Source organism: Lagopus muta, chromosome 4 (genome assembly GCF_023343835.1).
Source record: "Lagopus muta isolate bLagMut1 chromosome 4, bLagMut1 primary, whole genome shotgun sequence".
Classification (NCBI taxonomy): domain Eukaryota; kingdom Metazoa; phylum Chordata; class Aves; order Galliformes; family Phasianidae; genus Lagopus; species Lagopus muta.
The window spans coordinates 3,102,118-3,128,346 of NC_064436.1; the positions used below are offsets into that span (position 1 = coordinate 3,102,118).

Genomic DNA, 26,229 nt, shown 5'->3' on the forward strand with positions numbered 1-26,229 from the left:
CGCGCGCCCGCATATTGCCACGAGTACAAAAACACGTGTGGCGCACGTAACACAGCTCAGCCGCGGGAGCCGCCCGCACACACACAGCCGCGTAGGGCTCGTGTCTCTTTAAGGCTGGCTCCCGGTGCTGGGGGCGGGGTCTGGCGCGCTGCCCAGCCAATCAGAGCCGCCCGTGGGGCGCGGCGCCTCCGCGTCCGCGTCCCCGCCGGTGGGCAGCGGGCGCTGTCAGGTGACGGGCGGCCGCCGGCGCCCCTCGCCTCCTCCGCGCGATGCTGGGCGGCTCCGCGGGAACGAAGCCGCGGCCGCCCTCCGCCAACTGAGCCGCTCGGCGAGGGGCCGCGGGCGGGGCGGGGCGGCAGCATGGCCCCCACTCTGCTGCAGAAGCTCTTCAACAAAAGGGGCGGCGGCGCGGCGGCCCCCAGCGGCCGGGCTCCGGGGGAGGGACCCGCTTTCAGGTAGGTGAGCGGCGGAGCGCGAGGTTGAGCGGCGTTCGGGCGGCTGGGTCGCAGGGCCAGCGCTTTGGCCGCGTTCTTGTTACGGAGCGGGGCTGGGCTATGTGGGGCAGCCGTAACGCCTTGCTGCTTGCTGTGTGCGGCGTGTAAGGTCTAATCGAGGCTCTCCGTTGGAAAGAAGGCATGTTTTCCGTGCCTGCCCTGTTGTTTTGCTCCGGTCTTACCGAGTGCTTTGTATCAGAGCCCGGCGCTCCGTTCCTTCCCTTGGACGCATTGAGAATGCCCACGTTTCCCTGCATAGCGTATCCCCTGTTAAAAGCTCTGTTTCTTCTATCTGCAGTATCTTACGAGCTTAGGGCCTATGTATTTCTTTTTCCTGCTCGCCGGTTAAGATATTCCACATTGGTTTAGTGGTGTGTAGATGGTATGGCACTTAAAAGTAGTAATAATTAAAATTTTATTGTAGGCACTCATCACTCTTTAGTGTCCATCCCAGGGAATCCTTTACTACCCGAATCCTGATTAGGTTTTGGCATCTTAAAGGTTTTGGGGGGACATTTTTTGCGGTTTTTTAGGGTGTTTTTTTTTAATGTTAATATTGCATTAAAATTCTTCCTCACAACTTCCAAATGTGCTGCAGTATATTTTTTTTTTCCAGTGGCCTTTTGGTGACCCACAGGAGTATAATGAGTGGATCTTAAAAGCAACATTCTTAATAGGCTTTCTGTTGAACAGTAATTTCTGATTGAATGGCCATGTGTGATTGGAAGTAGAAGTGAAGTCTTAATCCTTTGGTAACTTCTGTATTAAGCATATTGTGCTGGTCAGTGTTTGAGGCAGAGAGGCAGGATTGCTTTCTGGTCTAATAGCAAGCCTATATTTTTAAGGATTTTAGTAAGTTTTATTAGTTAATGAGAGCATTCCGCATTTGGTGTGTGTTTTGCTGTATGTAAATCTCTGGGGCCAGTGGTTATCTGTATCCTTGGCCCTTGGATCGTTACAGAACTCTGAAAGCCTGAGTGTCTTCATGTGTGCCCCTCACCCAAAGCAGGAACAGACTTGCTGAAAATGATTCCTGTCAATAATAACTCCCCAAGTTTACCTAATATGACAACTTTTTTCCCCTCTCAGTACATTTTATGATGTTCCCTGGATGAGAGGAGAAGCTTTGTTGCAGAGGGCACTGGACCAGACTCGAGGCCTGTGTGTGAATGGTACTGCTTGTGCTGTTTTCCTTTCATTGGAGCTACAACTTGACCGAGCATCACAGCTGCTTCCTCTCTTTGGTTCTGGAGAGAAAAGCAAGCTGCCTTGGATGCTGCTTACCAAGATGAGCTGGCACAGTCTCACAAGCAAAGAGAGCTGTGGTGCCTATAGCTGAATGTTGAGCCACATGAAATGGTTCTTGGCTGCAGGAGCATTAACATTCTAATTTGGACCAGGAGCACTCTTTTAAAGAAATCCTCTCAATTGTCTCCGCTTACAGAACCTTGGCTCCCATAGCTAAGTGGCTTCATTGGGCAAACTGGATTCCTGTCGGCCTGAGTGAAATTAGAAAGTGCTCCAGCCACTGAATGTTCAGTCCTTGGAGCAGGCTGCTGCTGAAACAGAAAACCTCACAACATGCACGGTGTGGGTGTCAGGTCCTTAGCACCAATTATTTTATTGCTCTGCGTGGATCTAGTCCTGCTGGGCTGCACTGCGTGCTAATGGAAACACAGCCCTTACCTGCTGGGTGAGAAGGAGGTAAACACGGGGTGTAGGCTTTAATGAGGTGCTGTTAGGATAGCAGGACTTACTGCTGGCCTGAACCACCCTTCAGAATAATGGCACTACAAGGTGGTGAAAGGGCAGCGTGTGGAACTGTAGAATATCTGGTTTCTCTTCAAAAAAGATAAAAGCAGCTGGGGAGCAGATGGCTACTCGTGACATGACGTTGTATTTGTTATAAGCAGTTTTGAACACACATCTTCAGCTTCTGTTCTTCATTACTGCTGGTTTTTTGCTTCCCTTAAGTAAAAATATCTGCACGTGTGTGTACATACGTGCTTCTTATTTGCTTATCAAATGTGACTTCCCTTCCAAGATAGATTTAGAGTAGTTTGTACAGATTTTGGAGTGCTACCAGGTTCACGTGCAGCAGAAGAGCGGCTATTAGGGCAGGAACAAAGCATCCTCCTCCCCTAGAATTTCTAATTGAATAACCACAAAGTTTACGTGGAGGCTAGAATGTCTCAAGGGCTAAACAAGTTAGTGTTGGTTTTGGGTGGCTTTAAGAAGGTTAGCTGTTGTGGATAGCTTGCTCTTCAGTTTGCAGCAGTTTGTAGTTCTCGCTTGGCTCCAGGGTGAGACCACACAGCAGTGTTTTGCTGTACTTCCAAACACAAAAGATTGAAGCTGTCTCAAGCAGAGGGCTGAGATTTCACAGTAGTTTCATATTTTGTGTGGTTTGTAGCTGTTTTTGATTATGAAGCACCTGTACCCAGGGATATAAAAATGAAAGGACGTATGCTTGAGTTCTTGAGGTTGCTCTCTCATTGGAAAATATGTAATTTTTGTGCTGCAACCACTGATAAGAATTATTTTGTATGTTTTGTGAATAAATATTGTGAAATAGGCAATAACTCTATTTTACATGGATTCTATAAAAAAAAGTGTTATTTCAGCTGGGTTCAAAACTTGCAAACAGGCTCTTACTTCAGCTTTAAATATCAGCTGCTCCTTCTGGTGCCTGTAATGGAACGGATGTCATGTTGTAGCTGCAGGATATCTATCTGGTAACAGTTTGTTAGTGTTGGTGTATGAGATCACTTGTCTGGCAGTTGATATTAATAATTCCTTTGGTCACAGTGCTGAAATGCTCAGCGAGATCCTACTCACTAGGCATTATTTCACAGCACTTATTACCAGCCTTGTGATGTTCCACCCTCTGAAAAAGGAAAGAAAGCAGTGGTGAGCTTTGCACATGCTTGCCGTGTCAGTTTGTTGTATCTTTCTTTGTTATAATGAAACACTCCTCGGTAAATTCCTCTAGCCTAATTAGGTTTCTCTTGAAGCTTCTTGCAGCTTTGTAAGCGTCCCATGCGGCAGTAGAGATACTGAGCACGCGTGTACATCTTTATGTGTGGAAGTATCACTAAAAATCTGATTGTGAGCCCTTTAAAAAAAGCATTTGGGGGGAAAAAAAAAACAAAATCCCTGTCCTATTGGAAGGGAGATGCAGCCCAGGGCCAGAGCTGAGCATGGGCGTGGGAAGGTTTAAAGGAAGCCTTGGCCTTCTACCTGTTTGCTGATGGCTGAAGGTGAGCCTTAAGGTGCGGCGTTATTGCCTCTGTTCTGGCTTGGCCTCTCCTCACTAATGAGAGCTAAGAAGTTTGCTCCGCGGAAGGAGATTTATTGCAAGCAGTCTCACCCAAGAAACAGCTTAGCGAGGAAGTGATTGAAAGGATGGTCTTTTGACATGGAAACCACACTTCCAGCCTGGGGCTGTTTTGGAGGAAGACAAAGAAGACCCAAGTCCTCTGGCTTTTGAGCTGTGCAGGAACCAAGGCTATTCTCCCTTTTAATGCTGTTTGGCTTTCCCTTCCACCAGAGGCTGCCATCACTGAACAACCTCTTGGTTTCCTCTGCCTTTGCTCTGAGACTTGCTCTTGTTCTCTCTTGAGGGTGCCAGAAGAAACCCTCTGTGTGGCATTCCTGTTGGGTAGTTGTTGTTTTCTTTTTACACCACAGTTGACATTGAGAGAGATCACCTTGATCATTTTATTTGCTCCCATAAAAAGGCATGTTCTTGCTTGACTGAACAAATAGGTTTTACCAGTGGGTTATCTTGTTTCTGTTTTACAGGTAACTTAACTGTGTGGCTTAACAAGCTAATAACGTGTTTCCTACACGCTTGGCTCTTAAATTGGTGTGCAGTTGGATACCAGGTCCTTGGGGCCTGATTCTTAGGGTACTTCTGATGTTCTCATGCCAAAGGGTGCATAGGTGAGTGCTCTCACCTGTCCAACACACTGTGCGGAGTAGAAAATTGGACATTCGCTCATAGACAAACCAGAAGAAGTGCTGTAGGCGTGCTTTAGTAGACTCTTCAGTAAACTCTGTTAAAGTAACAAAAAAACTTTATTGAAAGTTGAGAAGGATGGAAAGTAGCAGAGATTTGACAGGAACATTGTGTTCATTAAGTTATGTTGTCCTACTTGGATGCTGCTGGATGTAGTTCTCATTTGTAGTAGTGACTTCTTGTGATTCAGTGGCAGCCCACTGAAAGGTGAGTTCAGGTGTGACAAAATAGCTGGGGTCAGGTGGGCCAGAAAATGGAGTAGTTGTTCCCACAAAAGCAATGTATCTCTTGTTCTGATACTGCTGTTGAAGCAGCTCAGACCTTTTTTTCTTCTCCTTTTTCAGAGTGAATTCCTTGGGTTAGTAGTAGCTGTGTACTAGGGATTCCCTGTGATGCTGACAATCGTTTGCTTTCTTCTGTAATCTACTTTGCTCTTGAGCAGCATTCAGGGATGGCTCCTGAACAGAAGGCTCAGCTTCAGAGCAGCGTGTTCTGTTCTGTATCTGCCAACTGTTGGTTCTACTAAGTGCACCCTTGATTAGGAGAGCGGCATCGTCTTGAATGCCACTTGGACAAAGTGCCATAAGAAGAACGTTATGTTATCCTAATTATCGCTCTGTGCCACGTGAGGCTTCTCATCAGTACGATTGCAGCAGTATGTGAGAAATGGAGGACTTTGAGTTGGGCATTTTGTGTGTGAAGGCACCAAATGTGACTGGTGTGTCCCTTTGCAAGCACTTCCTTGCGATGAAGTGTGTGACTACCAGCAGTGTGGTTAACCAGCCTGGACGTGGCAATTCACCACGTTTGCCTGTTGTGAACCACTTGTGTGTGTCTTCTACCTCCCAGTTTTCTTAACCTTCAGGCTCAGGTTCTTTTCTCCATTTGGCTTTCTCCTCATGCTGACAGTTCTCACCGCCTTTCTTCCAGCGCTCCATTTGCCCTATTTGCATGCATCAGCTGTGCAAACATTTGTAGCAGTATCATGCTTTATATACAAGACTGAGGTCACAAGACAAGCTTTAGCAAGGCTGCAAGGTGATGCATTCTTCTGAGGCACCGAGAAGGCTGGCTTAGGGAGTTTGGTTATAGATCTGTCTTTCCAGACCTGATTAGGGCAAGTACTGGTGCTTTCATGTGACTGCAGCCAAAATATTTCTGGTTTTGTTGGTCAACACGCATCCTGGATGGTGGGGAGGTGGTTAGAACTGCAGTGATTAATAGGTATGAGAGTTTTAAAAAGCATTTATCGTTGTTAAAACTGACTCATGGTTTTCTTTCCATGACTTGTGCTGAAATCAAACTTGTGCTACATGTATGTCATGCAATTATCGAATCGGTATGGAGCTTTCTCTGCAGTGTGTTCTTATCTAAATGTCATGCAGCTCAATTTTTCTCCTCCCAGGTGCTGGGGAAGCCTCAGATGTGCTAATGAAATTAGGTGTGTTATGTAAACAAATGGTCAATATTTAATTGTCTAATAGAGGTGCTAAGGGCTGAGTTGGATATTAGCACTTTACAATTAGAATTCTGAATGCTTTACTACAGTATATTTTGTAATGAAGTCAGGAAGCTTCTTGTGCAATATCTCCTAGCTTCTGCTAGCATTAAGCACGCTGATTTATGAAAATAACAGTGGCTTGAACAAATTTGATGCTTTGGATTTCTGTGCAAAACGTTTGCACTGAATTCTGAATCTGAACGCTGTCTGGCAACTGAAGTTGCTTGACTTGAGGGTCTGGGTATGTGAATGCAAAACTTCAGGAGCACGGGAAATTTGAGCAGAGTACACTAGCTAATGGTTTTTGAAGGAAACCCTCGAGAGATTGACTTAGAAACTGTTGAATACGTAGTTCTAAGTAGGTTCTTTCGTTAGAAGTGCATCGCTTCCAGATCAGGCGGTGCTTACTGCATTCACATTACAACATTTTGTCAAATCCTGAGCAAAGACAGGTATGGAAACTTTTCAAAATCTGCAACTTGAGAATGAGCCTGTGGTCACACGGATTGTCTGTTTTCTTTGTTTCTGTGTGTGGCTGTATTAACTCATTCAACTGGTATTGAACGGAGTGCTTGTATCTGTCATCTTCCCTTGCCTTTCCCACAAAATGACCATCTATAATCTTCATTTTTAACGCTTTGCTCCATTGCAAAGCTGGTGGGCCTTTTATTTCTTATAAGTCATGGCTTTTTAAATGATGTGGGCAGTGACCTGTTCACCTTCCAGAAAGGAAGGTTGGTAACCTGTAGGAAGGCACAAAGAAGAAGGGATTTTTGGTGCAGTTTTGTGCAGCAGCAGAGTTGAGTCTGTGTATGTTAAGGGTTTGCTCTTGGAAAACAGGCTGCAGTGGTGTGGGATGATGTCACTTTCTCCCATGCTAGAGTTACTGGATACTTGTCATTTCTGCAGCAGCGCTGACAGTCCTGTCTGTTTAAAGGCTGGTGACATAACCATCTCCTGCAGAACTTTGTGTTTAACTATCAGACTGCAGGCAGAAATAGCTATCGAGCTATTGTTCTGGTCCTCAGCTGCACTGAGATGACTGTAATAAAGGCCTGGGGATTGGTAACCACTTTGGTTCGCTTGGCTGATAGCCATGGTAACGTGCATCTGAACCCTTAGTGGATGCTGGCTTTTAGACTGGAGGAAGGTTGCTCTCATGTGGCAGTCAGCTCAAACAGATTCGGGAGCACCAGCTTCTGCCTTACCACCCATTAAATGAGTTTCTGCATAGCATCAAGGTGAAGAGTTGGGAAAAATTAGCTCCCTTTGTCAGGATACCATTCGTAACATCTGTCTGTACTTACTGAGCACTGATCACTTTCACATGCGATTCCAACTTTGAGTGAGTGGATGACATCTGATGACTTGAATATTTCTGATGAGAAGTTTTACAGATACAAATATATTTGGGAGTAGTTTTGAATGGAGATAGAAGAATGAGTATCTAAATCTAAGCTGCTTTGTCATTTTATGGTGGCATGTGATAACTTCATAAAAGGGCTGCATGTAGCTGGACTGGACAATGAGTCCAGGGCTAGATTGGGAGTGGAATGGAAAGAGTGGGAAGAGAATATTGGATCTCATAATGAATATGAGTGATTGTTGTGGTGTTTTTTTTTTGTCAACCACCTCTGCAAATCTTTCTACCCAATTGACACTGCATCTGCCTGATCTCTTTGTCTGATTTCCCCGTTCTGATTGGAAAAGAAAATGAGAATTCTGTGTTGGTTTGTTTGTTTTTAATGAAGTTGTCCTGAATCTGTAGTGGTTAAGTGGTTCCTTATAAGCCTCCTCCTGTAGGTTTAATCTCAGGAGAAAGTTATATCTCCTATAAAGCACCTGGTTATGCAAATGTGTCACCGAGGATCACTGAGCAGTTCTTCACTGAGCACTTGAGCAATTCCTACTTGCTCACAGGGAGGATGGTTTCTGATTTAGGTAAGTAGACAATTGCTACACGAGTTTGATGCTTTAGAAGTTTTAGGTTGTTTCTATTACCAGATGTGTGAAACATGTTCCTATTGCACAGCAAGGTTGCACGTGGCTCTCTTCTGTGTGTTTCTTGCTATTGGTCTATATATTTCACTTTTGACAAACTCTATTTTAGCATGTTTCTGGGCATGAGCAACTTGTACTTATAAACCTGACTGCATAAACTTTTAATACAATACCATCATATTGGATGAAATGTTCAGGAATCTGTGCGAGTAGTTAGAGTGGTTGGCCTACTTTAAGCAAGAGGTTATTTCATAACTTAATGACTATTTATACATTCAAAATCCTATGCAATTGGTATAGTAAACAAAACGTAAGTCTCTTGGATAGTGTCTTGCAGTAAGGCTGCATCTGCCATGCCAGGCTGTGGCTAAACTGTGGTTTGTTTGGTTTTGTCTCTCTTATTTCACTGAGAGGGTGGTAAATTATAAGTGATTTAACTACTCTGAACTTGTACAGAGTTCTGAGACGTGGCTTCTTTCCTTTGTAGAGAAACGTAAGAATAAATATGCACAAGGCTTTCAGGATTCAGTGCTGGAGAACTGCTTGCGGTACCATCTGCAATTGAGGGTTAAGGAAAGTGTTTTGGATGGAATAGGCAAATGGTCATAACAACAAGAACAAAGACAAAAACACAGTATTTTTGGCCATAACTAATGAAAAACGCCGGAGCTGACGTTATATCCATCTGTGTTATCACTTCGTTCAATCTAAGTCAGGATTTCCTGGCATTCATCTATGGAGAGACGATGGGCTTTTGCTGTTCATGCTATAGCATGAGCAACTTTAGGATGATCATGTATTGCCTTCTTGTGCCTGTGTTCTTTCCCATATTCCTGCCAGCAGGGTAAATCAGTGCACTTCCATAAGTATTCAACATACTTTATTTGTTTTTCATTCCCATTATTGCAGGCTAACTTTCCAGTTACCTCTTGATTCTCTTTTTATTTTCCAAAGGAGTTAAGAAGCATCTTGCTCTTACAACAGCTGGCTGTAACTATTTACAGAGAACTCAGCCATGTTTTGCTAGCTGAGCAATTCGAGCTGCTTCAGCTCTCAGCAGTGCTGGCGTGCCACGTTTGCTATCTTAAGGTTTATTTGTCACAGGTATTAATGAAATACAAGAGTAGAGTTGTAAAACCACGGTGCTGGATATTAAGAAGCAAAGGAAAAAAAAAACAGCCAAATGAAAAGTAAGATCTTTTTTTACTTGTGAATTTGATGATGCAATTTGTTACTGAGCTGTATTCTATTCAGTTTGACATGCAAGTGCTTTTAGTTACTTTGAGTTCCAAGTGCTGGAGTTCTTACCAAGAGAATATGTTGATGGCTCTGAAAGTAATGCCTGGCATATGTTTCCGTGGAAACTACAGCAGGTACAAAGAGCACAACAGTACTATTTGATAGAGCAGATTCTCAGCTACAGAACACTATTTTTCAGTGTGGACACCACCACTGGCTGTGCATTTTTCACAGCAATGAACAACAGCCTGTGTGCCACTCTCATGAAAGTCTGTACCAACAGAGGAGGGCCACTGCTGCCCCTACTGAAACACACTGCTCACAGCCTCACTGTGCTCACATCCACTGTTTGGTCTCTGTACGTGTTCACATGTCAATGGGTGCCTTTTTTTTTCTGTCTGGAGGAGTTTGCTGGCACAGTTTTGCTCCATACACACTTCTATGTCAGACACCATTTTGTCAGACGGCCCCTCTGCTGCCATCTGTTGTCGTGCAGCAATAACATGGAGCGGAATGTTGGTGGGAAGGTTCAGCATCTACTGCCGTGCCACCAACAGCTGCCTGTGACATCGCACACCAACATCACAACATGGGAGCAGTCCTTGTTTTGGCAAGCTGGTAGGATCTTTCAATGTCAGGCAGCACAGACGACGTTGTTCATATCTTCTGTATCAGTTGGCACGAGGATGCATTTACTTATTTCTAATAATATTGTTTCTTAATAGCTTTTATTTTCATGTACTAGCCCTACTGCTTTGAGCATGCGTTTGAAAGCAGCCTATTTTTTCCCAAGCATACAGACTTGGAAAAAAATAAATAAAAAGAAACCAAACCCAAGTTTTGCAGAAGAGGAAGAAAGAGCAGGCAACCAAGCCAGTGCCTCGGGATGCTGCCTGGAGCTGTGGTGGTGGTGGTGTCTGTGTGGGCCTGCTTGTCTGTGTAGATGATAGGTCTGAGATCAGCCCCTACTTCCCCATAGCGCTGAAATGCTACATGAGCTGGTTCAGCGTTATGAATACCAGATTTTGCATTGCATTGCTGCAGTTTTTTTTTTTTATTTTTTTAATTTTTTCCTGAAATGTGTGGCATTCAGTTCTGCTTCCCTCTGTTAAAAGCAGGGTTGAAAGCACAGGCAGTGAGGCTGGCGGGGCAGGAGGCTTGTACTGGTCTCGTGTTCTGGCGGAGGCAGCTGCCCAACATGCCTTGGCAGTGTGTGCGTTTAGTAGCTCTGCTCCTGGCTGCCGGCCCAGTCACATGGCGCTGCTGGAGCGAGGGCCATGTGAGCGCTGCGTTAGGCCAGACCTGGCGCTGAGGCAGCAGGAGGCGGGCCGCCCGCTCCTGGCCGAGGGCCGGAACCTGCGCTGCTCGCTCCTGCCAGGCCGCTGCCGCTTGGCACGGCTGCTTTGGCTCCAGAGACAGCTGGGAGCTGCTTCCTGGAGGTTTCCTTATCTTTCTAAAGCAGAAAAAAGCCCAGAGAATGCTCTGTGGGCAAGTGAGCCTTTGGTTCTTTGCCGTCATCAAGATTAATGCTGTAAAACCCCTTTTGCAGAATATGTGACTTAGTTTGGACAAACTGCAATCTGCTAGCTGCTGGAAAGCTACTGGGGTTACAGTTCCCCCTAATAACACCCCTGTGCTCTTTTTGCACTGTGTTTTGGGGGCTAGCAACTCCAAACATTGTCTTGTGCTGGGTATGGTGCTACTTCAAACATGCTGTTCTTGGTATGTTGGTTTTTTTTTCCCTGTTTTATTTAACATTATCATTGAGACATTGCATGGAACCTGGCTCCCAGACTTAGAGATAAGCCTCTGAACGGTGAATCCAAACTTATGAAAGTTGGCTGCGTTGCAAAATGCTGCTTTAGCAGGCTCTTCTCATTGGTTGCGAAAAGCTGATGTGGGCAGTTTATGGTGACTTTAACTTGGCATGGAACTGCTTGTTAGCTTCTGTCAGGTGTGTATATGTGTATGGGGTGATACTGCTTTTTGACGGAGATGGTGAAAAATGCTTCCAACCTTGCAAAAATTCAGTGCTTTCTCTGACCATAAGTTCAGTTAGTTCTGCATTTGCAGTGAACAAATACACCCAGCGTTGTTTTCTTTTTCATGCAGCACCATGCGAAATTATTCTTCTAAAAAGGCAACATCTGTGGGCAGTGATCTAACATGGAGAACTGCACCACAGCTCTTTCTGTAGGAGAACTCGAGGTGAGGGAAGTGCTGCAAATGACATGTTCCTTCACTTGTTGCGTGACTAATCTGCAATATATCCAGCCTGACTTGTATGAAACTAGTAAGTATGTATCATGCTGGAACAAGGCGGTTCAGCTAAGGTTAAACAGTGCTTTACCATATTAGGACTACTTTAAATGATTGTGGAAAACGAATGCTGTGTGGCATCGGCACAGCTCTTCCGAGGCAGTAAAAAAGAGGAGCAGCATGGAGTAAACGCTGTCTTGGGAGAGGAGAAGGGAAAATACATCTACGTTGTCTATTAAATAGCCTTAAAGAGGGAAATTCGTCTTTAAGCAATCCAAAATAGATTTCACTTTACTTACAGATACTTTCTGGCGCTCATCCCAAATGTCTGGGTTGTGGGTATTGTTTTTTTGTGTATCAGCTCTGTAAGTATGACTCATAGAATGAAATTCTCACTGAAACAGCAGGTATGATGCGAACTTTCTGTTTTTTTTTCTACGTTTTGTAAAGCTATCTGGGAAACAAAACCTTGTTGGACACTTCACAAATATTTTATTTGAAAACGGTGTTTAGATTTTAGTGGACAACTGTAACTTTTACAGAAAATTCTTAATAGCTTCCATCATATATATTTCCTCTTCCCAACCCTCGCCTCAGATCTCCTTACTGGGAATGGATTGGAGTAACGTATGCAACTCTGTAAGAGCTGAGATGAAGGACAGGAAATGACCTACAAACAGAACAGGTGATGTGCTGTCACATTGCCTAGAAAAAGAAGAATGGTTTAACTCTGCTTCTCAGAGGATAACTTCTGAGGGTGCCTTCTTCCATTTTCTGCAGTATCTGCTCCTTAGACTTGACGTGTTCCATAGATTTCCAGTCATAATTCCCTCAATATGTCAGGAGTGCTGATGAAATATTGTTGTATAGCTCCCAGGGGGTCTTGTAGAGTTTTAGGGGGCTTCTTGCTGTTGTATTTCTAGTCTCTGACACTGGGATTTAACTGGATGTTTTGGAGCTCTGCACCCATTTCCCTCATCTGGAACTTCCAGGTCTGTGTGTGTATTCACATAATTTGGACTGTTTTCTTCTTTTTTTTGTTCTTAACTGCTTCAGGTTTCCTCCTGTGTGTCTGGGCAAGGTGTTCAGTGTTACTATGCTCTACTTGACCACATGTCTTTTTTCCAGGGTTTAGATGTTGTGGTTTACAGAGCTTACAAAAAGCCTTTAAGGAGGATGCTGTGCTATTCAGCAGGTAGCGTGTACCGCTGGGGTTTGACATCTTGTCCAACTCTCCTGCTGTATTTCTGGGTGACCATTGGCAAGGTTAGTTTCCTTTTTTAATTCAGAAGGCCAATAGCTCCTTAGCTAAGAAGCTGTGTATGAGGAGTTACTGGCAGTTGTGTGGATGTTTTTGTTTTATTTAGTTTCTTTAAGAACAGCGTTGGGAAGGAAGACTCAGTTCTCCAGCAGAATTACATGAACTTGAATCAAGTGTGAAGTTCCATTGGCCTGTTTCAAATTGTGTGTGATCTTTGCTAGAAGTGTTTTATGAGGTATTTGTCACCAATACTGTCACTGAATTGTTTTAATAGGCCTGTGACTGTAAGTTCTCACAAACGGGCAATATCTGCGACAAACTTGGTGTTTTCTCTTCTTTCTAACAGCTTTTCAAAACGGTACCTCGAAATTCTCCTTCAAGAGTAAATGTCTTTTGTCCTGGAAAGTAAAATCATTACAGTGCAAAACAGTTGGTGCTTCTTGGTGGTGGTTTCCAACCCCCTCCCCCCCATAAACCATATGGCGATGATGACAGACTCTTATTTGCTCCTGTGCTATATGAGGTTGCTAGGAGTTGTCAGATGACACTTGCTCACATGAGAGCCATTAACAGGGTGTTGTAGCCAGTGTTAGAACAACCTTGCAACGAAGGGCGAGTCACTGCAAAAGCAACTATGCTTTTTTTTTTTTTTTTTAAGAGGCCATATGGTTTGGTCTTGTGACTACATAATTGCCAGCTACCTAATCACACACCAGGAAACAAACACAGTTTAAGTCAATATTAGCTGTTGTATCTGCTGCAGCTTTGCGCCAGGCTTGGTAGGAAACTAACACAGCAAGAGAATGGCTTCTGAAACTTGGAAGTAGTGTCTGCTCTTCTGTCTGGAATAATTGCATTGGTACTGTAGCTTCAGCTGTATTTCTTCATGAATGGCGTGTATTTGCCTCCTCTTCCTCCAACAAGAAATCATTGGATTGTGTTCCTGTGTAGGGAAGAAATCTGATAGGAATTCTCATCGTTAATGGTTGATCTATAGTAAAGAAACCTGCTCGAGGCTGTATCTCTTCAGCTTCTTGCAAGAGGATTTGTAGCAGAAGAAAATGTGTGGGGGTACACCAAAAACTACAAATGCAGGGGAACAAATAGAAAGAGCAAGAAACAACAGTGATGTGCCGCTTGGAAATGATTTCTCTTGTGCCAAATTAGATGAGAGGATTAGAAAATCTCTGAGAGACAGAAGCGTCAGCTGTGTGAGCAGAGTGACTAGGCTGCTGCAAAACAGGTATGTATGGAGTTTTGCTGATAGGTAAGACATTTGATGTTCTCTGAAGAATAGTGGTCTCTTTTCACTTAAGGTTATGTAACCTTACCTTCCTTTTCTAATTGCTTCTCCACTTTTTAATTTTTTTGCCACCTTCTGCATTACTGGGTCAGATAGCACTGGTTTGCAGGCAGGAGAGAATGCTCTGAAGTGGGGGGAGGAATAGGGGAGGCATAGGGGAGGCAACCCTGTGCTTTGCTTGTAAAAGATCTCTAGATCGAGCACTGTCTAATTAAACGAGCATCAACAGCATTTGTTTACGTTGTGCCTTCTTTCAGGTGTGTGCCAGCATGCTGCATGACTATGGAAATGTGGTTGAGGGCAGCCTTTTCCATATTCTTCTAAAACAGCATTAGAATAACTCTTGTACATTCAGTATTGCTTTTAGAAAAAGCAGCAGATCAGTCTATAGATTTTGGGCTTCTTATTTCTCTAACCTGAAGGTGTTGCACTGAAGTGGTGATTAGTCACTTTCTAAGGTCTGCCAAAGTAATCTTCAAATATAAATAAATAGGGCACTTTTTCAGTTATTGCATGCGTTCTGATTGCTTTAAAAGTCAGCTAAAAGCTTACTCTTTTTTTTTTTTTTTTAAGAGTTTGGAGATCTCTAGATCTCTACTAACTGAGAATACCGATTTAAGACAGTATGGGGCAAGCCTTTGTGGCTCCCTTCCAGAAGCAAACAGTTCTGCTTTCCCCTTGGTGAGACTTGAGCCTCAGTGTCTGTGACCTGTAAAGGGAGGAATTGTGAAAAAGCCAAAGGACAGTGACGTATGTGCCACAATTGGAGAAATAAAGTAAACTTAAGTTTAACAGGAATTGTCCTTATTAATTTTGTAGGCATAGGTAAGCTGGTTTTCCTGTTGTATGACCGTAGACAGCTTGATGTTATTTCCTTATTTAGACTTGAGGGTGTTGTTTATTCTAGCATCTTCTAGATGTGGGAGAGATCCACTCTGAAGGTGAGATCAGATAAGCTGAATGGTTCAAACAGACTGCTGATGCTAAAGGGAGTAGTGACATTGCCTCTTTGTCCTTTGCTTTCTGGCAACGTGCTTGTGTCCTCTTTCCCCCTTTGCTGGCTCCAGTGGTTCCAACCCTTCTGGAACCGACTTCCCTTAGGGAGTCAGCTCACCTTGGTAAGCAGGCAGAAAGCAGACACTGGGAACGAGAGAACCCAGTTAACGTTCTCAGTAGCCTCAATACTTAGTTAAAGGACACAGGGAGCTTGCACCCTTTCCTGGAGATATCCAGCTCCAAGGATGAGGTGAGTTAGCGTAACTCATGCTGCCACCAGGAGGTGGAGATTGCATTACCTTCTACTTATTCCCTTTTTCAGCTACATTTTTGAGCTGTATTCTTTTGTCTGGGATCAATTTCTGCTGCTATGGAGACTTTAGCCAGAGTCCAGCAGCTACCACAGCCAACACGAGTGTTAGAGGAGGGTCACATAGTTAGGAAAAGGGGAGAAAGGACGCATTAAGCTTTTGTATTTCTGCTTGACTAAGAAAACTGTTCGGTCCAGTTAGCTTTGTTTAACATGAAAGAGGAACAGCTACACAAAGTCATGTTCATTTACTGAATTTATCTAATTTTAAAGAATATTTGGGGTCTCACATAATGATGGTTTGTGATCTGAAGTGAAACAAGTTGGTTAGGTTGTAGTCTCTTCACTTTCTTTCTTTTCCATAGCATGCTGTTACCAGAATTCTATTTGAATGTAATGCAGTATTTTGATGTTCAAAGGGCTTAAAAAAATACCAGGTAAACAAAACCCTGTTTATTTTGTTTGTAAAATTTCCTTTTAAATCCAAATGTGCCTTTTAAGCAATAAGCAGTTCTTCCAACACCGAACATGTTGTTTTTGTGTGGGAGACTTTCGCATTGTGTTTTGTTATGTAGTTCTCTGGAAAGAATTGAAGATGTAAAATCTTCACTTGCAAAAATTTGTCTGATTCTGCTTGCAGTTAAACGTGGCCATGGCAGGTGGTGTTCCAGTGTTTAGGAGAACTTTTTTTGGGAGACTTTTAAAAAGTAACTTTAAGAAGCAGCAGTTGTTTTGTGGAAGTAATGATTATATCACATTCTGTACAAAACATTATCAAGACTGATGCTTACCTGGGGAATTACCTTGTTTGCTGACAAGAAGTAACGCTTTGATTAGTAGGTGCATATGTAAAATAGAACTATCACGTAATTTCCTCAGGTACTTAAAGTGTAGTTTGGTAAGCTGTTTTAGATGGAAGCAGAGAGAAAGGAAACGATCAAGAATGTGCCCACTTTGATCTTGCCAAACAAGTGTAAGGAGCACAGTCTTGAGAGATGAAGTTGGGGAGTGTTGGGAATGGTGTTGAAGAAGTGAAAAGGCAATTCTGGTTTGCTTAGCTGTCAGCATTTAGTAGCTGAGCATGGAATGGACTGCCAGCATCTTGTCATGTGCTGCAGCCAACAAGCAGGAGGCTTTTTGTGAGTGTGTTGGGTGTTGATTGTCTAGTCCATAAGCAGAAGAATGAATAAAGCTTTAGGTATGGGTGGTTTTTTACTGTCACTGACAAATGACAACTTAATAACGTGCAAACTGGTGTAAATTTCTCACATAATGTTTTCAGAATCTTCTGTTTTCCCACCTTATACATATCTTTCACAGTCTGTTCTTCCCTTCAGGATTTATTTTCATGACACGCATAGAAACGTATGTCCTTTGGTCAAGCTTGGCAGTGGAAATTGATTAAGAAATTTGTCAATAATTGATCAAGGTCAACACACTGTACACACATAGGAGCTTTTTTTTTTTCCTTAAGAAAAATAGTCTAAAATATCTCTGCTTATTTCAGATGTTTTGGTGTCTCTTTTTAGAAACAACTGATGCAAGAGAATGAAAGGGCTTTTCTTTTAGTTAAACGTAAAGGAAGTTGAACTATGCAATGCAGAAATGAGCTTCATTTTCAAATGAGTGGTACTTCGTGTAAAATAATCTTCCCTTTTTATCATAAGGCATAGGCGAAGGAACAGAAAGAAGCATGTCTTTCAGCGTTGCTATATTATCTTCTTGCTTATTTAAAGATATGTAAGCAGTGGTTTGGTTCTGGCTTTTATGCACGTGAAATCAGTTTGTGTACTGCGAGTCTGTGCACTGTGTATCTTCAGCACTGCTTTTAGGAAATGGCTGAATGGTGCTGTCTTTGTTTTGAGGGCTGTGTGTTATACAGACTGGCTTAAACAATAAGGGGTGGAAGTCCTGTAATCAGTGTGCTCATCAACTTTTGTGTAAGGGGAAAAAAGTCATCTGTCTAGTCTTGTGCCTGCTTCCACGTGCAGGTAATGAGACAATGGATTTATATGCCTGTAAGCTTGCCCATAGATGTCCTTGAGCTTACAAAATGATGTTTAATAGGGTGGATCACTTCTGTAATGTGTAAGACTGCTGTGAGGACTGCATCTGTGTTCTGTGCAGTGCAAAGGCTCAAAGTGAAGGCTTTGCTAAAATAAGTCTGATGCTTGCTGACTACTGCCAGGAGCATTATCTGAAGTTACTTCCCTACTGTGGTTCTGTTACTCACATGAAGCTTTGTATGATGCGTTTTAATAGATGTCTCAACCTGTTGCTTCCTGAAGTTCTGAAAGATTGCAGGTATCTTTAATTCTGCTTTTGCTTCATGGAAAAAGGCATCTGAGCAGGCTCTTAAACTGGCTTCTGCTTCAGCTTCTGTTATAAAACCCTGTTTGTTTCTTACTTAAAACTGAGCACTTTGCTTTTGTGCAGAATAAGGGACTTCACCTGTTCATAAAGAAACCTCAACTCGTGCAACACAAGTGTAACTGGGCTCCCCAGTCCAAAAAGACAGGGGCCAAAAAGAGAGAGTCCAGCGGAGGACCTTACGGATGGTTAAGGGCCTCGAAGCATCTCCTGTGTGAAGGGAGTCTGAGCAACCTGGGTCTGTTCAGCCGGGGGTTGAGAAGGCTGAGATGGGTTCTGATAAATGTTTATAAGTATCTCAAGGAAAGTGGGAGGCAAATGGATGAGGCCAGGCTCTTCTCAATGGCATATAGAGATGGGACAGGGAGCAATGACCTAAAACTGGAGCATAGGAAGTTCTGTACTAACATGCAGAAGAACTTTATGGTATGGGTGAGGGAGCAGGCTGCCCAGAGAGGCTGTGGAGTCTCCTCCTAAGGAGATATTCAAGACTTATCTGGATGCCTACCCGTGTGACCTATTGTAGGGAGCCTGCTTTGGCAGGGGGGTTGGAATTGATCCCTTGAGGTCCCTTCCGAGTCCTTTGATTCTGAGATGGTGTGATAAATGTGCTTTTAGCTTTGGTGGTTCAATACAGGACTGCACTGCCTAAATCTGCCTGAGATGAATGTTTCTCAGATTTGACTTGCAGTCCTATGATTTCAACTATTGACCCTGTTGTGCCTGTCCCGAAATTTTTTTTAATTTTAGGAAGCTTTGTTCATACAGTTTAAATTGAAGATGTAAAGATGTGTGTTTTCTTTGTTGTTGGAAGGAAGGGTGACCTCTGGCCTTGTTAATAAAGTAGCACATTTACTTCAGGAATGCTTATGGTATTATGTGCTACCAAAATGTGTCAGTAAAGGATCAGCTGTGTACTGGAGAGGTATCAGAGCACCAGGTGTTGAAAAGAGCTTAGTTCCTTGGTTAGAACAGTGTGAAGTCTGTTTATGGCTCTGACTCTTGTATTTGATACAACTGGATTTTGTAATAGAGTTGCACAGGTGGTCACCTGAGAAACTAATAGAAGGCTTGTAAAACTGGTGGTTTACTTGCAGTTCTATGTGTATGTGGAGTCAGCTGTGGAATCAGGACTGGTGTTGTGCAGGTTAGCTTAAAGCTGTGATCCCCTCTCAAAGGGGGAACTTGAGAAGTAATGTCTGGCACTCCTGGAGTTGTTGAGGCAAGGCGTTCCAAATGTTTCAAGTTTGCTTACTGTTGATGGCAAAACAGCCTTTAGCATTGTTCCACCATCTAGCTGCGTGTGCCAGGCCATTAGATACCGTGTATTTGCATTGCTGCTTCAAAGTGGAGCTGGGATATGGTTTATTCTGTTCAAACGTACTCAAAATTAGGATTAAATCCTCCAGGTGAAGGAAAAAGATGCCCTGGAACATTCCAAGCAATGATCTCCAGAGGTCTCAGCCAACCCCTACCGTTCTGTGACTCAGCCTAATTTCTTTCTCAGTAGAAAGGGAAGCTGTTCTCTGAAATCCAAGATGAAGTACAAAGAAAGTAGGCTGAGTTGTCTTGTAATGGCTGTTTGTAGTTGTGAGCGTGCTTCAAAAGCAGTTGCCCTGGTTACCTTACTGACTAGCAGGAGCTGATGCTATTGCCTCATTATTGATTTATGACTACTGGAGCATGGAATCAAAGAAGACGCTTCAGAAGCCCCCGCCTTCCAGCTGTGTAGCACTTCTGTGCTCTTTCCTCAGTTCTCCACCTTTGTTCTCCATCAGGCATAATTTGGGGAAGTTCCTAAGTGGTGGAGATCGGGGCAGCCTTGACTGAAGTCTGTTATGCAATTTGTTGAACCAACAGCTAATAGTAACAGTTGTACTCTTACCCCTGGATGTGGACTACGCAGGTCAGGGACGAGGCAATGTGACCAGGTTGCTGCCAGAGCTGTGTGGCAGTGCTTTATGTAGCACCAGGGGTTTTTGTTCATTAATTCCAGCTTGTCAGCTGCAGGATGTGACAAGCATTTTCTGTGGCTGAATCTGGGGCAAAGCAAACCTCCGTGCTCCAACGTACGCCAAATGCATCAAGAATTTGGAAGGAATGTTTCTCACCATTGTAGCCGTGGTCACTTGTGCTCTTGAGCTTCACGTGGTGGCTGGAGGAGTTGCATCCCCAGGCCTGCCTGACAGAGGCAGATGTGCTCCAGCTTAGGGAGTTGTTTTCCTTGCGAGAGAATCTCAGCAGTACTGAAGGAGTTTTGTCACTGTCTTGTTATCCTTTTGTTAATCTTAAACCTGAAACAGTTTGGAGAACGGAGGGGGAATAAAGGATCGACATAAACCTTTCAGCTCAGTCTTTCAGTTGCAAAATTGAATACCAGAAAAAATCATTACTGTTGTCATTGAAAAGCTTGAAAAGATTCGGTTTTCTGTTGTTTAGAGAGGATAGAGATGAGGAACCGTGCAAACCTCCCAGTGTATGCAGGGCTGTTTTAAAGAGGATGGTAATTCATTGCCTCTTATCGCTGCCAAGAGAATTGCGTAAAATAGTACATCTAACTTGCAGTGGAAGTGATCAAAACTGTGTATGGAGAACGGAACAAGTTTAATGTATTTAAGCACCAGATGACTGAGATGGTGTGTTAGTTCACGTTCTTGAAAACTTTGAAAAAGCCTGACTGTGTTGTGTGTCTGTCCTTTCAGTTCCTTCTCAGTCCAAGTGCTGTTATCGCAGCTTGGTTCTTGTAAATGCTGAGTAGAAGATGTATTTGCTAAATATATTTCTGTTTGCTTAAATGCAAAGTAAGCATTCTATTTTAACGCCTTGTTTATAATCTGCAGCTGGTCCTCATCAGAGTTTGACTTGAATGAAATCCGCCTGATAGTTTACCAGGACTGTGAGAGAAGAGGCAGACAGGTCTTGTTTGATTCCAAAGCAGTCCGCAAAATTGATGAAGCTGTGATTCAGGTATGAACTGCTCCTTTGGCTTTTGTTTCCATTGCAAAAAGCAGGAATTTTTAAACATCAATTTCTTTAATCCTATTTGTGACTTTTCTGTGAAAGTTACGGTAAGAATGTTGAGTTCCAAGAAGTCTGTGAACACAAATTTGTTATTTGGTAGTTTTAAATACAAATATTGAAACGTAAGAACTTAAGCCTGACTTAATTCAAGGCCAAGTGATCTTTCAATTGAGTACTACCTCAACCTTTTCAGTGTTGGATGGGATTTGCCTTAGTTGTTAGCTCTTGTTGTTCAAGCCTGTTGTTCCAGTGATGTCTAGTATATCTCTAAATGTACTAGACTTGCTTTGGTGTTTAGATTAGCAGAATTGTTGGCTTTACGCGAATGCAAACAACATTTCAGGTAAAATTTGGTGATATTGGAAGATAAAGAAAACTAATATATGGCTTTTTTCCTATGTTAACTCTGTTTCTTTTCTGCTTTCATTTTTTTTTTTAATTCAGAGGTCTTTATTAAATTCAGGAGTTTTAATCCACAGACCAACACTGAATCACTAGCTATACCCAAATAGCTGTGACTTGTTGAAATTACTTACGCAGATGTTTAACAAAACCAGCAATTTCAGACAACTTCATTCTGCAAATACATAATGGTTCCAAATCAGTCGGACTGATGAGCATCATCAGCTGATGACTGATCATCCTCTTATGAGGGTATGTGGGTCAGACTGGTCTGTTAATCCCTCCACCACCCACTGTGATAAGAATCCAAGTATCCAGGCTCTTAGCTTATATCTTCAAGTTGGTTTAGAACACGTAACATGTGGGAAGTAAATGAATGGAAGAAATGTTTCTGGCTCCATTTAAAGGCACACATTGTTTTGCTTGCTTTTATCACTTTAAAGGTTAGCTGCAAAATGTTTTGTATAAAGCTGTGCAACACTGGCATAAAGCAGATTGTAACCTTTCTCATAAAAGATGACAAATAACATTGTCTATTTGCTAGGCAAACACTGGTCTAGGTGCACTTCTAAAAGAAAAATGTTAAGATCACTCTTAAACGTTTGTGTTACTGGTGAACCTAGAAATTGATTTGATCAAATATAAGAGAATGCTCTTAAGGTCTGTTCTGTTTAAACTGAAGTCAAGATTGTGTATATACTGTGCATTTACCCACCTTGTTGAAATACAGTAGACCTTTTAACATCAGGTTTTCAAATGCATAGCTGGAAAGCAGACAATGCCATCAACTTACCTGGGGTAACTAGCAGATTTATATTCCATTTAACCATACGTTTGTTTTAAATACTCAATTTCTTTTCAGTGTTGTTAATGTGGTCTCCTACAAGAAAATAAACCTAATTAACTCGACCTCTGCCAGTGCCTATTCCCAACGAAGTACAAACTGTGTTGAAATGAGATGGATAAAAGTGCCCTTCAATTTAATGTGCACTGAAGGAAGGAATGCTTACATTAACATATCCCCTATGTACTGTTGTTAACACATTTAAAATTTCTGAAATGTACAGTTGATAGGTTTCTAGGGCAGTGTAAGCAGTCTTCATTGCAAGCTTAGTTTTGCTCCCTTCAAGTGCGTGTGAAAAATGTTTGTTGTGATCTGGTCACCTTAACTTTTCTCCTTGACTTAACTAATCTCCTTGACTTTTAATTTAAAGAAGGAAAAACATCAGGGAATTGGAAACGTCATTTGTTCTTTTGTTCAAGAAAACTTCTTGAAAGAAAATTCCATGAATTAAATGCATCTTTTCTTATGAAACATATACAAACAGTATTAATGTAATTGACATGTTTCCAAGGCTTCCATTACGTTGTTTTGATCAGTTCTAGGAGGTTGTGTCGTTGTGACTTGAGAGTGAACTTGAACAGTTGTCTGAGCATCCATTAGATTGGTTTTAGTAACTCCTATTCAGGTTGAACTATGAGCTGATTCTACTAAACAATGTGTTGTATTCCTTGTTTTTTACTGTCTTCTGTTCAAGGATCTGTTGATCAGGGAGCAAGAATAATCGACAGTTAGTGACTAATTGTGCAGATGGTTAGAGAAGTTGGTTTATAAGCAACTCATAAGCTGAGATTTGTTTACATAAACTCTGGCAAACATTACACAGAGCGTGTGTTCATAACAATTGGGAATGCTGCTCCAATATGGCTTTGCCTAATTATTCTGTGTTACTGTGGAAATTTGTGTGAGGATCTAAATGTGAGATAACCACTTTCTCTGTCTCGTGGGCCTTTTTGTCTTTAGAAACTGGTATGTGCATTTTGGACCAAATAATTACTTTTGTTTCTGTTGCTGGAAATGTGTTTTAGGAAAAGCTTTTGTCATGGTGTTTCTACAGATGAGGATTTTCATATTTGCTTTGATTGTTTTCGTTGCAATGCCCTGTTTTGACATAGAAAATGGCAGAGGATGCTCCTGTGAAGACTTCTGTCAGGACCTGTCAAGCAAGCAGTGGGAACAACAGTATTTCTTCCCATGATCTCTCAATAAGTGTTACGCAAAATGTCAAAGAGCAAATACCAAAGTATCAGGTAATGTTTGTTACTTTTCTTGTATTTATCTCTTTTACTGAAGAAGTTCATATAAAGAGGCTTTAACTTGCATGGGCTGAACCTGTAGTTACGGTATATTACAGGTTTGAGTAATAGCTCAAGCTTGTGATTATCTTTAAAATGTTGCTGAGTAAGAATGCACGGACATATCTTAAGGTATTATTCTGTCTTGGCCTTATCTGTGAAGGCAGTACAGAAGTACTTCATAGCAGTATTCTGAAAGTCATAGGAAATTGTCACTGGACATTCATCTGTTCTTACAAATATGACTGTGCTTCAGGTCAGCCGTAAAAAGCAAACAAACAAACAAAAAAAAGTTGTTGAGCATGGACCAAAGGGACTCTTGATACATCTTACTGCAACATGAAATTCTTAGCATAACTATTTTTAAGGTATTCTAGCTGTCTTTCAGTGAAAGCGTAAGTATTTCATCTAGTAAAATACAATTTGAAGCATCCACAGATCAGGGTAGAACTATATTTAAATAGAAGGTAAACTTCCTTCAGAATTGACAACCTTCTCTCAATATTTGCTGTTGATGATCAGTCTTGGAAACATGAGAAGTAATCAATCTGATTGTGCTTAGAAACAGTCTTCACAAAATACTTTCTGATTGAAGATGCTTCCAGGAAGCTTTCTGTGGGGGCTGGGAAGAAGTACTTAAAAATTTCAATCAGTAAGATGGTTTGATACTTGGGGATCCAGGCCACAGGATCTGGATCCTGCAAGCATCTACAGTTCTTTTAACACTGTTATATAGGAATGTTGCTGGACATGAATCTGGTTTTCTTTGGTGTTGTTTGTTTACTTTAGAAGTATGGTAAATTGCCTTATTTCTTTCTGGAGTCACCCCAGGAAGAAGTGAAACAGTGAACCCTTTGTGAGCAAAATCAACCGTAACTTCACTGTCCTTGATTGTACTTGAATTCACTGTGTGAGAACCTCACCAGATCTTAGTTTTCATGGGAAAGAAGAATTTGTTTGTATTCTCCATGCAGAATTTATCGTTATAACACTACTTGAAATTGAAGTAATATTGAAATGGGCACTACTGACTCTTCCCTTCTTGACTGTGCAGTACACCAGACCAGCTTCTGACGTCAATATGCTGGGAGAAATGATGTTTGGCTCAGTGGCAATGAGTTACAAAGGCTCCACCTTGAAAATTCACTACATACGGTGAGTGTCCTTTTCTGTGGTGTGCTCTGTCATGTGCTTGGAACTGATGACTCACTGAAATGGCTGTTTATCCTTTCAGCTCTCCCCCACAGCTGATGATAAGTAAAGTCTTCTCAGCCAGGGTAGGAAGCTTCAGTGGAAGCAACAACAAGTAAGCACATCCTTTTTTTTTTTTTCCTTGGCACCCTGTTTCCTCTCCAGTGCTTTTGTCTTTCCTTCGCCTTTCTTTTTGTTGATCTTCTGTCACTGCTTTTAAAGTTGATTTTTATATAAAGAGAACCTACTCTTCAAGCTGATATTAATAACTGTTGATCAAGTTAGAAACTTCCTGCTTTTCACTTGGTTTTCTTACAGCCTACAGGATAGCTTTGAATACATTAACCAAGATCCCAGCCTTGGAAAGCTGAGCTCTCATCAGAACGGCTTGGGTACCTGTCGCAGTGGAAGTAATTTAGGTAAACATTCCCATATTCTGTGTCTTTCTGATACCGTGATACCATCTGTTCATTTAGGGTTGGTTTCTTTTTTTTTTTCTCCTGTGCATCACCTTTTTTTTTTTCCCTTTGCATTGTATTTTCTCTACATTGCTTTTGTTTCCTAGGTGTGTTACAGCTGTGTAGCAGCAAACTGCTGCAGGGTGTGTCTGAAGGAGGTCCCCTCCGGCTCATCCGCAGCGCTTCTTTCTTTGCAGGTTTGTGTGGAATGCCAACCAAAGTGTGACCCATCCATAAGCACACACAAATTCAGCTCTTTCTGAATCCTTGCAAAGAATGCATAATCGCTCTCTAGAAATAGAAAGGGCTGAGATCTGAAAGCCAGCAGAGATCTGGCTTTATACTCGAATTTTTTCTTCAAAAACCAACCAAACAAACAAAAAAAACCTAGATGGATTAATTGTTTTTTCTTCATCTTTTGTTTATAATTCCAATATTTATTTTGTACAGTGCATCTAATATTGAATGAGCCCTTACGTTTCTTAGAGAACTGCTGCCTTCCTGCTTTATGGCTGATTTCTTGCTAGTGTGGAGGTGTCTTGCTTTTTCTTTTTTTGTGCTTTACTACTTCTCCCCTTCCCCCCAAAAATGTACCTATTATAACATATAATATATATATATATGTGACAGAGGGCTTTCAGCATTACTTCTTGAGCTAAGTGTCAGCAGCATTAAGGTTTTTACAATACCAGTTTCTTTTAATTTTCCAAAAATTAAGACTGCTTCACATAGTGCCCTTTTACAGCCTTGTGATGATCCATGCAGGTGGGTAGATACTGGGCTTAATTAGTTTTGTTAGTGGTTAAAAAAAAACAAGGTGAACTAAAATGCCAATGCATTTCTTCACAGCCTTTGCAAATCTTGCATGCTCTACAATTCTGGTGACTCCACTACTAACACCTCAACGTAGCACAACATAAAGTGAATATTTCTTACTCGTGAGACTTTGTAGTTAATAAATCTACTGCCTGGAGAGGGAATCAGGAGCTTGATGGACCTCATGTTTGGCTGTTCCATTGTAACATTGACTTCTGTAAAATTACAATCTTGCACACAAAGCAAATGTCAAGATTAACAGGTGGGAGTAGCACCTGTCCACTTTATCAAAGTGGATCTGATTTCTGGTGAAAGAGAATTCACGTTCCTAAGCGTGTTAGAGAAAGTTTTAGATTGGGTAAGTAACTCATTTCCTCTGGTAAAATAAAATGATTATGGAGCGTGGAGTTTGCTACTGCCTCTGCTCCCAACATATTGCTTATTTGAAGT

The 26,229-nt window shown here is 42.1% G+C and overlaps 1 protein-coding gene across 5 annotated transcripts in view; it reads left to right on the forward strand.

Moving 5' to 3' along the window:
• Window positions 1–209: 209 nt before the first annotated feature.
• FNIP2 (folliculin interacting protein 2) overlaps window positions 210–26,229 on the forward strand; it is a 46,478-nt gene continuing 20,458 nt past the window's right edge. Inside the window, exons 1-7 of one of the 5 annotated variants that reach the window (XM_048941371.1) lie at window positions 210–455; window positions 20,596–20,722; window positions 23,135–23,269; window positions 24,369–24,469; window positions 24,549–24,620; window positions 24,824–24,924; window positions 25,071–25,160. In XM_048941371.1, coding sequence (XP_048797328.1) covers window positions 361–455; window positions 20,596–20,722; window positions 23,135–23,269; window positions 24,369–24,469; window positions 24,549–24,620; window positions 24,824–24,924; window positions 25,071–25,160 — 721 coding nt within the window. In that variant the 5' untranslated portion in view covers window positions 210–360. Of the gene's footprint in view, window positions 456–13,506; window positions 14,020–15,154; window positions 15,326–20,595; window positions 20,723–23,134; window positions 23,270–24,368; window positions 24,470–24,548; window positions 24,621–24,823; window positions 24,925–25,070; window positions 25,161–26,229 lie in introns of those variants that run through there. The other 4 variants (XM_048941370.1, XM_048941374.1, XM_048941373.1 and 1 more) reach the window with 4 other exon arrangements.